This window comes from Impatiens glandulifera, chromosome 7 (genome assembly GCF_907164915.1).
Source record: "Impatiens glandulifera chromosome 7, dImpGla2.1, whole genome shotgun sequence".
NCBI lineage: Eukaryota > Viridiplantae > Streptophyta > Magnoliopsida > Ericales > Balsaminaceae > Impatiens > Impatiens glandulifera.
In genome coordinates, this window is record NC_061868.1 from 50,410,973 (window position 1) to 50,425,169 (window position 14,197).

Genomic DNA, 14,197 nt, shown 5'->3' on the forward strand with positions numbered 1-14,197 from the left:
TATATTAATAATATTAATAAAGTTAAAAAGTTAGTGTAAGAAATAAATATTTTAAGAATATTTTTTTGAATTTGGATATGAGTTTTTGAGTTGAAGATGAATTATTGTTTGAAGTGACATTTATTGCATTTTGGATTTGGAAATGAGTTTATATGTTGGAGATGATCTAAGAAATTTTGAATAACCTGCATGATTGTAATAATGTATGCAAAATTTTAATATCAGAATTGTAATTAGTTCAATCATTCTACTTTTAGTGTGTTTTACTGGTCATATTAAATATATCTAACTTAATATAATATTAATCCCATTTTTTTTTATTATTATTATCTATCATGCATATTATAAAAAGGAAATATGTAACAATATGTTGCAGTGTAAAACAATAGTTTTATTTTGTCTCAATCTTTTAAAGCATAGCTTTCATCCATCAATCCACAATTTTCAGATACAATATACAATACTAGTCAACCAATGCTCGTTTTCGTTTAGCCAACAATATACATATTTTTATTAATTTTGTGATTTGGATAGTAATCTTCTATATATGAAAAAGATATTAAAAATATATGATTGTTTTTTTCTTCTAAGTTAAGCCAAAAAAATGTATAAAAATTGTTTATAATACTCTATGACCAAAAAACATAGTGTTTAAGACTAACAAGGGAAATAGGTGCATAAGGATGTTGTGAAGAAAAGCCTAATCTCCTTATCACTTATTCTAAATCAAAAACTTGTAGAACTGGAATTAGTTTGAATTGTATTTAAAATTACATCAGTAGCCGTATAGAATACCTCTTGTTATTTCATTTCAAGTATAAGGGATATAATAACTTATAAAGAAACCATAATTAAAGAATGTCCTCAACGGAACATCCATCCAATCACCAACTTGTTGTCCAAAATATTGAGCAAATTGTCTCCAATTTTTTCTCTTGTATTTTATTTCAAAGAGATATTAAACATATAATTTTTTTCTCCAAATTCTTTATATTAATTAACCTAGTAATTTGAATGGTTTGATGTCATCAAGAAAACCATCTAGAGTGATCACGAAAAATGACTAACATAAAGTTTGGAGGAAACTCCTACCTAATAGAATACCCTCTTGGGAAGCTTATGAATTTGTGTTTAACTTAGATTGTCTTCTTAGGAATTTTAAGAATTCGTGTTCATCTCAGATTTCCTTGGGTTCATCATATGAAACCTAACATTTGTGCTGAACTTTACAAGATTTTCAATAACTAGGACATGAACAAATCTATTAGAAATAAAATGGTTAACATATGACTCAAGACTAAGAACCAATGTTTCTATCAAGGATATTCAAATGCACAATAGAAGGATCATAACAAACACATTGTAGAAACAAAATTGATACGAATTGTATAAGATCAAAAATGCTTTGTCCATAATTAGAAGCAGATATTATGAAACTAAAAACAAGTTCTCAGATCAACCAGCATAGATAACAAAACATAAGATTATCAAAGTCTCCAGAAAACATCATAACATAGAAAGAAGATTAATTCAAACAGTAAAAATAATAAAAACTGAAAATTGGAGCATTTTTGCTGGCATGACATTTCTTGTACCTCCTTAACGGTATGATTTCTGGAATCTAGATCTGGCACCACGACCACCAAACTTCTTAGGCTCGCAACGCCTGGGATCAGCAACAAGTAGAGTCCGATCGTACCTCATCAGGATATCCTTGATCTCCTTCTTCGACTGCTCGTCAACGAACTTCTGATAGAAAGCAACCAGGGCTTTCGCAATACTCTGACGAATTGCGTAAATCTGCGAGGTGTGACCGCCTCCCTTCACGCGGATACGCATATCCACGCCAGCGAATCGGTGACGACCTAGGAGGAGAACAGGTTCGTATGCCTTGTATCGAAGGATCTCAGGCTCGATCAGTTCGATCGGGGAACCATTGATCTTAATCAAACCACGGCCGCGCTTACAGTGAGTAACCGCTACCGCAGTCTTCTTGCGCCCAAAACACTGTACAGATTCAACAACTGGAGCCGCCGACGCCATCTTTTGAGGATGATTTTCTGCTCACTTGTTCGCCTCTGCAAACAAGCCCTAGCTTCTCTTCTGCAAATAAACCCTAAAACTACATTAGGAGAAAAAGTTATATATAATATTGTATTGGGCTTTAATGGGCTTTATGATATGGCCCATACGACCCAAAGTTTTTATATGGTATGTAATGTATAATGAAGTATTTAAAAATATTTTATTATATGAAATTAGTAAATATTTTCTAAAATTAATTATATTCTACTACATTACACCAATTATAAAAAAAAATAATGATTAAGAGAAAACATTTTTTCAAACAAAAGGTTTTAGTAATTTTATTTGTTTTTAATATAATATATATATATATTTCTTCCATATTATAAATATATAGAACTAATTATAAAAAAACAGACTAAAATATTCAAATAGGTATAATCTCTACAAATAACAAATCATATCAAAAAATGTTGGTTTATTCTTTCATTTAACCTCATTACAAACAATAAGATTTAACTTTTATTAGTTCAAATATATAATATAATAGTTTGTTTACCGTATTATTTTGATCCTATTATATTATAAGTAAATATTGTGAATGATCATTTTACTCCTCCCACAAAAAAAAAATCATTAATTAATATTGATGGTTGATTTAGAGAGAATAAGAATATTTGTTGCTACAAAACAATTATGAATAGGAGACTATTCTAGTTAAAAACAGTTTAAATTAAAATGATTATTTATTTATCATAAAAGTCTTTAAATTTATTTATTTCTTAATAATTATTTCAAAATTTGGAAAGTATCTCTCTAAATCTTTATATTACCACTAAAATAAATTAATAGATCAGTATAAATTTGTAATAGACAAATAAAAGAAAAAAAAATAGTATACACTATACAATATTTTTGTTTTTTATTTTTATCTTACCTAGTTTTCATATCAATATTTATTGTTATTCTTATAATCACTTTATGTATACACTATACAATATTTTTGATTTTTACTATATTCTTATAAAATATATCTGTTTATACTATATATAAATTAACTCGTCTCCTGATAAGTGACTTTTATATTTGCAACATAATTTCGTTATTTTTTTAATTTTTTCATAATATTATATAGTTTTCGTATAAATTTTGCTTCCTAACTAAAATTGTTGATTACTATTGATAATTTACTACTTTTTATACCTTGCATGTGTTATTATCTTGCAATTTATTAGAAAAAGTATTATATATTAATTAAAATTTAATTATCTCAATGTTATAATATTATATATTTTTAATTAGTATTTATATGCATAAAAACAATTATATAATGTTATAAATAATAATAATAATAATAAATTGTAATAATTGTTAGTTTAGTTTCTCATTTTGTAATAAATAATACTTTGTAATACTACTTCACTATTTTCTTCCAGTCAAACAAATTTAAGAATTTCTATCTATATTAAACAAATAAAAACATAAAAAGGAAGGATTATATCTGATGTAATTTATATAACTCTTGTTTTTAAATTCATAATAATGATGTATTAACATGCTTCTCTTTATATTTGATGTTTCTTTCCTTAGATCTTCAAAGAGTTTAAAAAATATTTCAGGAATATCTTATATTTTCTATATCCACTCTCATTGAAACTTTAAATTTATTAAAAAAACACAAAATTTATAAAAGTATATAGAAAATCTAAATAAATTTCGTTAGATTTCAATAATATTAAATTTCGTTAAGAGTTTAATTTCAATTTGATTAGGTTAAATAATAGGAGAAATCATTTTAAATTGTGAAAGCCCAGCCCGAATTCCAAACAGGCCTGCTTTATTTTTTTTTTTTGAAAAAGTGAAAAACAAATGGACGGTTAAAAAGGAAAAGAAGAGAGGAACTGAAAGTAAAAGGGGCGGAGTGAAAGAGGACACAGACCCGATTTCTTTGCTCAAGCTCTGCAAGAGAGAGAGAGAGAGAGAGAGAGAGGGCCGGGCAGGCGGGCAGCTCTCGAAACGAAGGAAAGAGCGAAAGGAAGGAAGGAAGGAAGAGACGGAAGGGCGGACAAGATTTTTGGTGGGTTTCGAACCCACATCGAAATCCCTAGATCTTTATTTACTTTTGGCTTCGCTAAATGACAGATGATAGGTATTTGATTATGTAGACAATTATAATCTTTGTAAATCCCCAATTTTAGCTGTTTCTAAATTGATGGTCTTTTAAAACTGGGTTTTGGATTTTATGGGATTCCATTTCAATTTGTAAGAATATCAGGTATTGAGTTCTGCAGCTATAAGATGGCTTTCGTTTCATTTCATTTCATTCTTTAATCAGGTCTTCTTGAAAGCTGAAGGAAAAAAAAATACAGTTTACAGATAGAAGAAGATTTGTGTGCTAATGATGATGGGTGAGTTTGATCACCACCATGGTTCTATAGTTGAAGATTGGATATCTCCAAGTTCAAGTCCTATATTTTTCTCTCCTGTTCTGAATGACGATGTTCTTATAGAAAATATTGATAGCAACCGCGAAGACTTGAATAATGGTGCTGATGATTTGCCCAAGACACGACGAGGAAGAGGAGGACTAGCAGCCAGAGCTGGATTCAATGCTTTGAGATTGAATACAGAAAGTATGAGGCCGTCTGATCTTTCTATATCCCAAGTTGTTCGGTCTCCTTATTTGACGATTCCTCCCGGTTTGAGTCCAACCACTCTTTTAGAGTCGCCTGTTTTCCTCTCAAATTCACTGGTGAGCTTTGATTCAAGACCATGTTCTTGATTCTGTTTATTGATCATTGTTTTTTTCTTAACTCCTGCTTCACGATTCTGCAGGTTCAGCCTTCTCCGACTACAGGAAAGTTCTTATTTGCCCCGACTGGTAGTAACAACAAAAACTGTTCATTTGGTTCTGACAATAACAAAGATCAATTCTTTGAAGATTCTGGTTCTCAGCCATTTTCATTCAAACCTGTTGCGGATCCTGGTTCTGCTGTCTTTGATGGTGACGAAAACAGTGTAAGGGTACTTTATTTTTACATGGATTGCTCATGGTTGAAGATCAAAATAGTCGTCACTCATAGCCGGTTGAGATTTTTTATTCTTCTTTTAACTTGTGCAGTTAGAGCCATTGAGTATTGAAAATTCTTTGCAGCCTGAAAATGGAACTGCACCTCACGTTCCTCAGTTTAGTAATTCTATGATGCCAGAAACAAGTAGTATTGGTGCAGCTAGTGGAGGTGCGAAAGAAGACGGGGATGTGGAGGAGGTAAGAAATGGTGAGGACGACGGTTACAATTGGAGAAAATATGGACAGAAACAAGTGAAGGGCAGCGAATATCCTCGGAGTTACTACAAGTGTACACATCCTAACTGTTGGGTCAAGAAGAAGGTTGAAAGATCTCATGAAGGCATTATTACGGAGATTATATACAAAGGATCCCACAATCACCCTGAACCCGTAGTAACTGTTCCAGCCCGCAGGTCGGCGGTAGGATCGGATGATCAAAATTCGATGCAGTCTGTTCGTGATGGTGACTCCCCCTGGTCAACCGCCCAAAATGGAGGAGGCCCTGATAATCTTGAAGTCAATAACAACTCTTTGCAGGCTCAGAAAGGCGCGCCACTCCTCGATTCAAGCATTGCGGTTGATGGGTCCTCTACTTTCTCTACTAACGACGAGGATGAAGACGACCAACAAGAAGAATCTGAGACCTCAAAGAGGAGGTTTGCCTTCTTTTTTCTTTTTTTTCTTTTTTTTCTTTCAAGTTTTGACCCAAATAAAACCTGTCTGTGTTGGTTTTTGAGAACAGGAAAGTGGAAGCTTATGCAAGTGAACTGACTGGTCCTACAAGAGCTATTAGAGAGCCGAGAGTTGTAGTCCAGACCACAAGTGAAGTTGATATCCTAGACGATGGGTACCGTTGGCGCAAGTATGGACAGAAAGTGGTGAAAGGAAATCCAAACCCTAGGAGTTACTATAAGTGCACAAGTCCCAGCTGTACTGTCAGGAAACATGTTGAAAGGGCATCACATGATCTTCGATCGGTAATCACAACATACGAGGGAAAGCACAACCACGATGTCCCCGCAGCTAGAAACAGCAGCCACCTTAACAACTCTGCCACCTCATCAACTGCTGGTGGTTCCCTTCATCATCATCATCATCTTCTTCACAGGACAGAGTACCCTCTGGTTCAAAATGAAATGTCCAGGTTCGATAATAGACCAGCAGCAGCAGCATCAACCCATCTCGGCTCATATGGTGGGTATGGTTATGGTATGAACCAGACTACAGGGATTGGGAGCTTAGGCGGCAGCGGCAGCGGCATGGGAAACAACAGCCAAGGAGTGGCTGCTGCTGCTGCTGCTTATATGGGGGGACGGCAGAATCAAATGGGCTTGATGATGATGATGCCCAAGGGAGAGGTGCCCAAACTGGAACCCATCAATATCAATAATAATAATAATAATAATAATAATAATAATAATATAGATAATAATGGATCATCTGTTTATCATCAGATCATGAATAGGCTACCGCAAATGTAAATCTTCCTTTCATGATTTTTTAATGTAAAAGCTTAAAACATATTATTATTATTATACTTGATGTTGTGATGCTGTAGTGGTTTTGGATTTAATTTGAAACACTCCCATATATTTTATGCCATGATACTGATCCTGTTCTACTTTGGTTTCTTCACTACCCACCTTACCCTTGCTTTTATGGAGAAAATGGCAGGGAAACATACTCCTTAAACTTCATATATAATATCCCATAATAATTCTATAAAAAAAACATAAGATGTTCTACTCCCATCATTCCCAAAATTGGCTTCTAGCGAATTGTAGGGTCGACTTGGTTTTGAACGGTACAAAAACATAAAGTTTGGTGCCAAAAAGCCAACCAGAACCTTCTCAAATTTGGAGCGATTTTTTTCTCAAGTTTAAGTTTTAGACAGCCTTTGTGTCACCGTCATGAATCCTCTCTACACAAATCTCTACTAAACTTATTAATAATCTAAAATTTTATTACACTAAACTACATTAAATGTGTAAAAAATAATCAAGATAATTTTATCATGGAAACTTTTATTAGCTTAAGAATAAAGTATAATATTAAGCTAGATTCTCAAAATTGAATGGCAGTAAAAAAATAATTAAAATAATAAATCCAATTCCCAGTCAAATCCGTTCACACATCCCTAGGTATGAGCAATAACTCTGAAATAAATAAATAAATAAATAAATTAGTTTTACATGGAGTGATAATCATTATAAAAATAAATAAAAAATTATGTGGCACAGAGTGAATCTGTATCAGGATTCAATCTGAATAGCTCTGATACAAAATATTTTGTTATTTAAATTAAATAATTTTGATTATTTATATATAAGCAGCATTAACCAAATCTATTATGAAATATCAACAAAATTCAGATATCACCTTATTAATTTTTTTTTAGTAATCCTCCACAAAATATTCAAAAAAAAATTCCAAATATTAGTGACCTATAGAAAAAAATAAAATAAATAAATTACCGATTTAACTTCTTAATGACAAATAAGATTATCTATAATATAACATTTTTTCATATATGTATCATTTATAACTATGTACATATTGAAATTATCAATGTTTTGTTAAACGTATAACGTTTTGTTTTAAACATTGACTTATTTGCATCCTATAAAAAATAAAATTTTATTATGGGATAGACTTTTGATAATGTTTAATCTTTTTTTATACCTAATTTGGATAATGTTTAATCTTTTTTTATACCTAATTCGGATAACAAAGTCACTAGATTAGATTAATAATGTCTTAAATAAATAATTTATACATCTAACAATTGAAATACACTGTGTACAAATTATTTTTAAATTAATATTTATATATGTATGATAAAAATTTGTATAAATATTATAAATATATTATCAAATAAAAAATAATTTATAAGAATTAGATTTTATAATTTCAGCTCAATTTGTATAAAATTTATTTTTATCATAGAGTACACTTTATTTATTTTATTTTAAAAGGTAAATATATATAACTTAATTATTAGTCTTTTGAAATTTGGCTTTACATGGCCCATAAAGGAATTGTCATGATCCAGGACTCTGAAATAGTGAAGAGTAGTGATTCTTTCAACTTTATCTTTAGAAACTTGAAGGATGTTTTTTACATTAAATCTTATTATAAATAATAATAAAATATATATAATTTGAAGTTTATAAATAAAAAATAAAAAGCTTACCTTTCTTTTGTCTTTTGAAAATAGCTAATATATTACTAATTAATAATCATCAAAATAAGATCTTCAATATGATGTAAATATTAAATATTTTCATAGATCTTGATATTGTACAACTTAAAAACCATTAATTCATTATATTTAAGTAAGGTGAATATATTAATTAATTAATGATTTATATTGCAGGTAAAAAAAAAAGTTAAATGGGAAGCTGTAGGCATATGATTTTATTAAGATACAGCAGCAATAATAATAATAATAATAATAATAATAATAATAATAATAATAATAATAATAATAGAGAAGAAATGGAAAGAAAGAAAGAATCAGGTGATGCGGCGGCACAGGGTAACACCATCACCAACGGGGAGCATGCAGATCTCGATCCTTGGATCATCAGCTAGGGCTTTGTTGAGCTCAAGAACGAAATCCCTGTAGTACCTGATGTACTTCCTCAAGGGAGCATCAGGCGGCGCCACGACGGAGCCGCTCCAGAGGGTGTTGTCGTAGCCGATTACTCCCCCTATCTTGACAAGATCGATCAACCTCTTGTGGTAATTGATGTAGTTGTCCTTGTCGGCATCTACGAAAATGAAATCGAAGCTGCCGTGATTCTTCTCATCTTTCAACATCTCATCAAGAACAGGCAAAGCCGGTCCCTCTTTGAAATTAATCTTGTGTGCCACGCCGGCTTTCTCAATAACTGGCAGACCCAACTCGTAGTTCTCTCTGTTTATGTCCATTGCCAGAATCTGCATTCATTTAATATTTTATTATTAACCCATCATCAAATCAAATCAAACCAGATCTGATTGATCGATCGATCGATTGATTGATTACCTTTCCATCGTCGGGAATGGCGAGGGCGGTGGCGAGAAGAGAATAGCCGGTGTAAACGCCGATTTCCATGGTGTTCTTGGCATTGATCAGCTTCAAAAGCATGCTCAGAAACTGACCCTCGTCGGCAGAGGTTGTCATTAGGTTCCTGTTAATTAATTGTTTTTCGTTTAAATTTTCAGCACAAAATGCAAAATCCAATATTGATCAAAAAAGGCAATCAAACTACCATGGATGCTTAGCAGTGACCTCCCTGAGCTCTTTCATGGCTTCTGGCTCTCTAGGGTAAACGCTGGTATCGAGTATGTACTGTAAAGGGTAAAGACGAAGATGGTGCTCAGAAAGATTAATAGACATAGACCACCAGATTGATTATATATATATATATATTTCAGAAAATCATGAGATGATATAAACCTGGTAGAGAGCATCGCTCTGAAGAAGGCTCTTGTGGCCAACTTCTTGGTGCCTCATGTTTTCGCCATTGTCTGCCATATCTGATGTTACTGAATTGAATGAAGATCTCTCTTCTTCTCTGCTGATTAATTTTGTGTATTTTTAGCTCTATATGAAATGAAAAGATGCTGAGTTCAATTTGATGAAGACGAAGATGATGGGGGTATATATGGGGGAAAGAACGATCCGGTTCGAACCGGGTTTTGAAAGTTGGTGAGCCTCCCGACCCCCGCCCGCACACCGAGACCGGCTTGCGGTTGGTGAGACCATGTATCATTGACGTCAATAGTGGGATGTGGGCCCGTCGGATCCTTTTTCATTTTTGTTTTTATTATTATTATTATTATACATAATTAATAACAGATTTCAAATTCAATTTGGAATTTAAATTTTATTTTTTTGTTATTTCTAAATATATATATATATATATTTAAATTATGATAAATATATATTATGAGAGAAAATAGTAGGTAAATGCTAATTAGTTGGTGGAATGAGAAAAAGAAGTGGGTAATAAAATAGAAAGAAAAGTTGGTGAAATGATTTGTTTTTGTTGAGAAAATGGGAGTGGAGTTGGTGGCCACTTATCCATGTTGATGTGTTGTATTTGAAATTATCATATTATTGCAATTGGTATACAAATGATATGATTAATTTACTACACATGTTTGTTAAAGAGAGAGATACATATGGTACCTAAATATTTAGTTTAAGAACATTAATAAAATCGTTTCTATTGTGAGGGTAGTAGGTAGTTTTATTGTGGCTTAAACGCTGTAACATTGAACCTTACAATTTTGCAAAAAAAAGTGTTCGACAACATATTATATATATATATATATTGAATTAAGAAGAACTAGAATGACATTGTACAACCATGTCCCTACTTCAACTCTTAGCGTTTTCAGTTGGAATTGAGTTCTACAACATTTTTATAAATGGGTATTTGATTTTAGTTTTAAACTTACAATAATCTTAACTAAGTTTTGTTACCAAGATTGTTTATTCTTACCTTAAGATGCTAAACAAAAAATATTTCCAATTCAATAGGCAAAATTCATTCCTCCAATCTTTTGCAAGAGATTCATAGTATCTTGATAAGTGAAGTTTGTGAAATTTAATAAAATTGTCACAAATATCAAGACTTTGGTTGAACAAATACCGTATTTTATTTTATTTTTACTAAACGTCCTAACAAGTTAACCCATTGCTTGACAAATTTAACTAAAAATAGATATCATAATATCATATGAGTTTGTAATTATAATGTAAGCGCGGTGAATTAGTTATTCAAATGAATATGAATTATAATCTTTTAGATTAGAAAAATTATTGATTATTGTTAGGATCTAGGTCGCCGCTGGTGGACCGGGGGTTGGACCGTTTAGCGGTTCTCACTCGTAGGGTGGTGGTTAATCCGGTTAGAGATTAACACCGGGGTTTCAATACTACACAACCTGTCACAAACCCTTGAACTAGGTTCAAGCGCGGAAGAGGTTTGCTTTCAAGTTGAAGCGGTACACGTGTATGATAGGCGAAGTCGGTTTCGGATGATGGAGATTTGAAGAATGGTGGGTCGGTTTCGGTTATCTGGATATTCGGTATGGTTAGTAGTGAATCGGTTTGGAGCGGTATGGTTAAGTTAGTCGGTTATATAATGAAGCCAACAGAAAGTAAATAACACAACAGATTTTATGGATGTTCGGAGATAAAACTCCTACGTCACCCATTCCTCTCGAAACCGCGAGAAGGATATTCACTAAGGAATACAAGTACAATTCGATCGAGACTTATTTCCTGCTCGATAACACTCTTACAATTCACACCGAAATTGTAGCACACACTTAGAATTTAGCACTTAGGCTTTCTTAGAATACCACACTGTTATCACTTGTAGTAAATGCTCTCAACGCTTCACTTGTCTCGCTTAATGTCCCACTTTTTTGTTGCTCTAGTAACTGCATTTACTCTTCTTCAACTGCCTCCTTTTATAGGTGAAATATGCCAACGGTCATATTTCACTTCCTTGAATCTGATTGGCTGGTCAGCGGTGCAGTGATTCAGTGTCTCAGACCTGCCGGTCTTCTCCTCAGACCTGACAGTCAATCTCAGACCTGGCATCCTGTTTCAGACCTGCCGGTCTGTAGAGCAAACCTGCCGGGTTTGTCTTTTACTCAATGTAGGCACTGTCTGCTTGGACAGTTGTCTGTACTTTGAAGATTTCCTTTCTGGCTTATCCCGAAGTGGAAAGATCCGGTAGTACTGTTTTCTGCAGCCTACAGTCTTTCCTCAGACTTGCATGGATATGGAAGTATTCAGTCTGTTCCTTTGGTATCATTCTCAACAGATACCCAAAGTGTCTTCTTGTGCAGGTCGGCCTCTTGACTTGGCCTAGGTTGGCCGCTTGACTTGGCCGAATATCTTTTGATAGTGAAGTGACCGGGCTTATTCCGGTTATGTTTGTCTTGAGGGTTGATCGGCTATTTGATGGATCTGGCTTTTAGGCTTTGGCCGATCCTTCCTCTGTTCGGTCGCGTACCGAATATTCTTGATCGGTTTGGTAGCTTGACCGGTTCGGTTTCTTCAGTTGGTTTTCTTTTGTTCATCCGGTCCGGTTCCTTGTTCCTGCGTAGGAGGTTTGTTTAAGTTAGGTTTATTTGAACCGGTATGAATTTATCTAACAATTTCTCCCTTTTTGATTATTTTATTTAAAATTATCAAAATTATGTAAGTTTGCAACCGTAGGCCGGTTGTTTTTGTTTGTCCGGTTTTTTGAAAAAGACTTAGAGAATTTTTCGAAAAATTTTGGGAGAAAATTTTGAGAAAGGTTTTGGAAGAGTCTTTATCTTTTATCTAACAATTTCTCCCTTTTTGATTATTTTATTTAAAATTATCAAAATTATGTAGAAATGCAAAATAAGGCCGGTATTCAAGAATAACTTTATATATTCATAGATAACCGGAAAGTACTAAGCAAAAATACTAAGGTAAGTAAGAAAAAGAAGGATAGTCCCTATTCTGAGTCCGTGAATTCGTAGGCACTCTTCTTTCTCTTTGGTGGTGGTGGCGGTTGCGGCTGGGAAGATCGTGGCCTTTTTGATCGGGACCGCAACTGTTCTACGACTTCCTCCTCGATTAGGTCGGCTTGCTGCGAGGGGCCCGTTTCTGCCGGTTCAGAGATCGTGTTGAGCGTCTCGAGAATTCGAACTTTCTTACTAGCCGGCCTCTTTCTTTTCTTTGATGCCGAAGCTGAGGCTGCCGGTGCTGAAACGGAAGTTGCTGGTGCTGAAACGGAAGCGGCTGCCTTCTTCTTTTTCTCATTTTCCTTTGCAAAGTCGGCCAGCCTTCGTGCTTCCCGTTCCAGTCGTGCGGCATCGTCCGCAGCCAGTCTGGCCGCTTTCTCAGCATATCCTGGGAATAAGGCCACGCCCCTTCTTACTCTTTCGGCCTCTATTTCTTCGTCGGTCATCTGAGATACTCGCTGCGGCTCTTTGTCCTTGCTGGCTTCGGCGTCCAGCCTTTCTTGGACCCTCTTTGCAACTAGAGCATCGGCCTCTATGGCCGCGGCATCTGCGTTTTCCTTGGCCTTCAGAATTTCGGCCATCTGCTCAGTTAGTGCCTTTACTTCGGCCACGAGATCATCGTTTTTCTTTTCCAGTACCGAGACTCGTTCAATTGTCGGATCAACCCGTTCGAAATCCTTCTGTAATTTCGAAGTGAGACTCTCCAGAGCTAAAATATGATGAGCGCAATTTTCTCGCTCACCGGCCTCTTCCCATAGTCCGGTGCTAAGTTGCTCCAGGCGCGTTTGATGGTAATCCACAACGTTCTTTGTCACATCGGCGAACTGCATGGCCGAATCGAAAACGGTCTCGCATCTATCCTTGAGCGGTTGAAGCTTGGAGACGTTGTGGTCAAGTATGCGGTCATCAATCTTCTCTGATATTGAAGTGTCAAACTGCCGGAGTCGGTCCTCAATCCGCTTCGAAACAACTACTTCAAATTTTTGAAATAGGTCATCAATCCATTCCTTAGAAGGAACTGAGACGGTGGCTGCCGGTGGAGGAGTGGGATCGGACTGCTCGGTTTGATTAGGGTCGGCTCTCTCAACATCGGAGTCTAGTATTTCAACAACCTCAGTAGGTGTTTCTAATGTGACCGCATCCACCAAGTTTAGTGCCGCATTTTCCAGGATCGGTACCTCGACATCCTCTAAAGTTTGTACCTCAACAGTTCTTGGAGTCGATACCTCAACAGTTCTTGGAGTCGATACCTCATCATCTTCTGGCATCGGAGTCTCGATGTCCCTCGGTGTCGCGGTGTCTTCTCTCGAAGTTGATGCCCAGTCCATTTGAAAGTCTTCGATGACCGGAGCGGTATACACCGGAACTTGTTTCTGAACGCAAATTGCTTCTAACCGCGCTATCTCTTGGCGTACTTCCCATTTGCCTTTTTCAAGTTTTTCTATTACTCGCGGTGCTACGGTAGACACCGATCCCCCTTCGGCATATTCTTCCTTAATCTTTCTGATACGCCTTCTTATCTGTCGAAGATGACTTCTCGGTATCAGTAGGCAAGTTCGGCACTGTACCTCATGAATGGTACCGGATTTTGTGAGG

General features: G+C 34.8%; 3 protein-coding genes across 5 annotated transcripts; 1 reads left to right on the forward strand and 2 right to left on the reverse strand.

The window, feature by feature from the left end:
* Positions 1 to 1,360: 1,360 nt before the first annotated feature.
* LOC124945625 (40S ribosomal protein S16-like) lies at positions 1,361 to 2,112 on the reverse strand. The gene has a single exon (XM_047486089.1). The coding sequence runs from the start codon at positions 2,041 to 2,043 to the stop codon at positions 1,600 to 1,602; it is 444 nt and encodes a 147-aa protein (XP_047342045.1). The 5' UTR covers positions 2,044 to 2,112; the 3' UTR covers positions 1,361 to 1,599.
* A 1,854-nt stretch (positions 2,113 to 3,966) lies between these two features.
* LOC124946060 (probable WRKY transcription factor 2) lies at positions 3,967 to 6,668 on the forward strand. 3 transcript variants are annotated; one of them, XM_047486619.1, is made up of 6 exons: positions 3,968 to 4,174; positions 4,361 to 4,433; positions 4,536 to 4,777; positions 4,861 to 5,043; positions 5,147 to 5,751; positions 5,838 to 6,668. In XM_047486619.1, exons 2-6 carry the CDS (start codon positions 4,424 to 4,426, stop codon positions 6,574 to 6,576), a joined length of 1,779 nt encoding a protein of 592 aa, XP_047342575.1. In that variant the 5' UTR covers positions 3,968 to 4,174; positions 4,361 to 4,423; the 3' UTR covers positions 6,577 to 6,668. The 3 variants fall into 3 exon arrangements, with proteins under 3 accessions (XP_047342574.1, XP_047342575.1, XP_047342573.1); XM_047486618.1 differs by having other exon boundaries at positions 3,967 to 4,174; positions 4,361 to 4,777; positions 5,180 to 5,751; XM_047486617.1 differs by having other exon boundaries at positions 4,361 to 4,777.
* Positions 6,669 to 8,552: 1,884 nt separating this feature from the next.
* On the reverse strand, positions 8,553 to 9,701 carry LOC124944902 (caffeoyl-CoA O-methyltransferase 5-like). Its single transcript, XM_047485252.1, has 4 exons — positions 9,540 to 9,701; positions 9,352 to 9,431; positions 9,126 to 9,270; positions 8,553 to 9,037 (listed from the first exon to the last, which is right to left on the reverse strand). Exons 1-4 carry the CDS (start codon positions 9,615 to 9,617, stop codon positions 8,612 to 8,614), a joined length of 729 nt encoding a protein of 242 aa, XP_047341208.1. The 5' UTR covers positions 9,618 to 9,701; the 3' UTR covers positions 8,553 to 8,611.
* Positions 9,702 to 14,197: the final 4,496 nt, after the last annotated feature.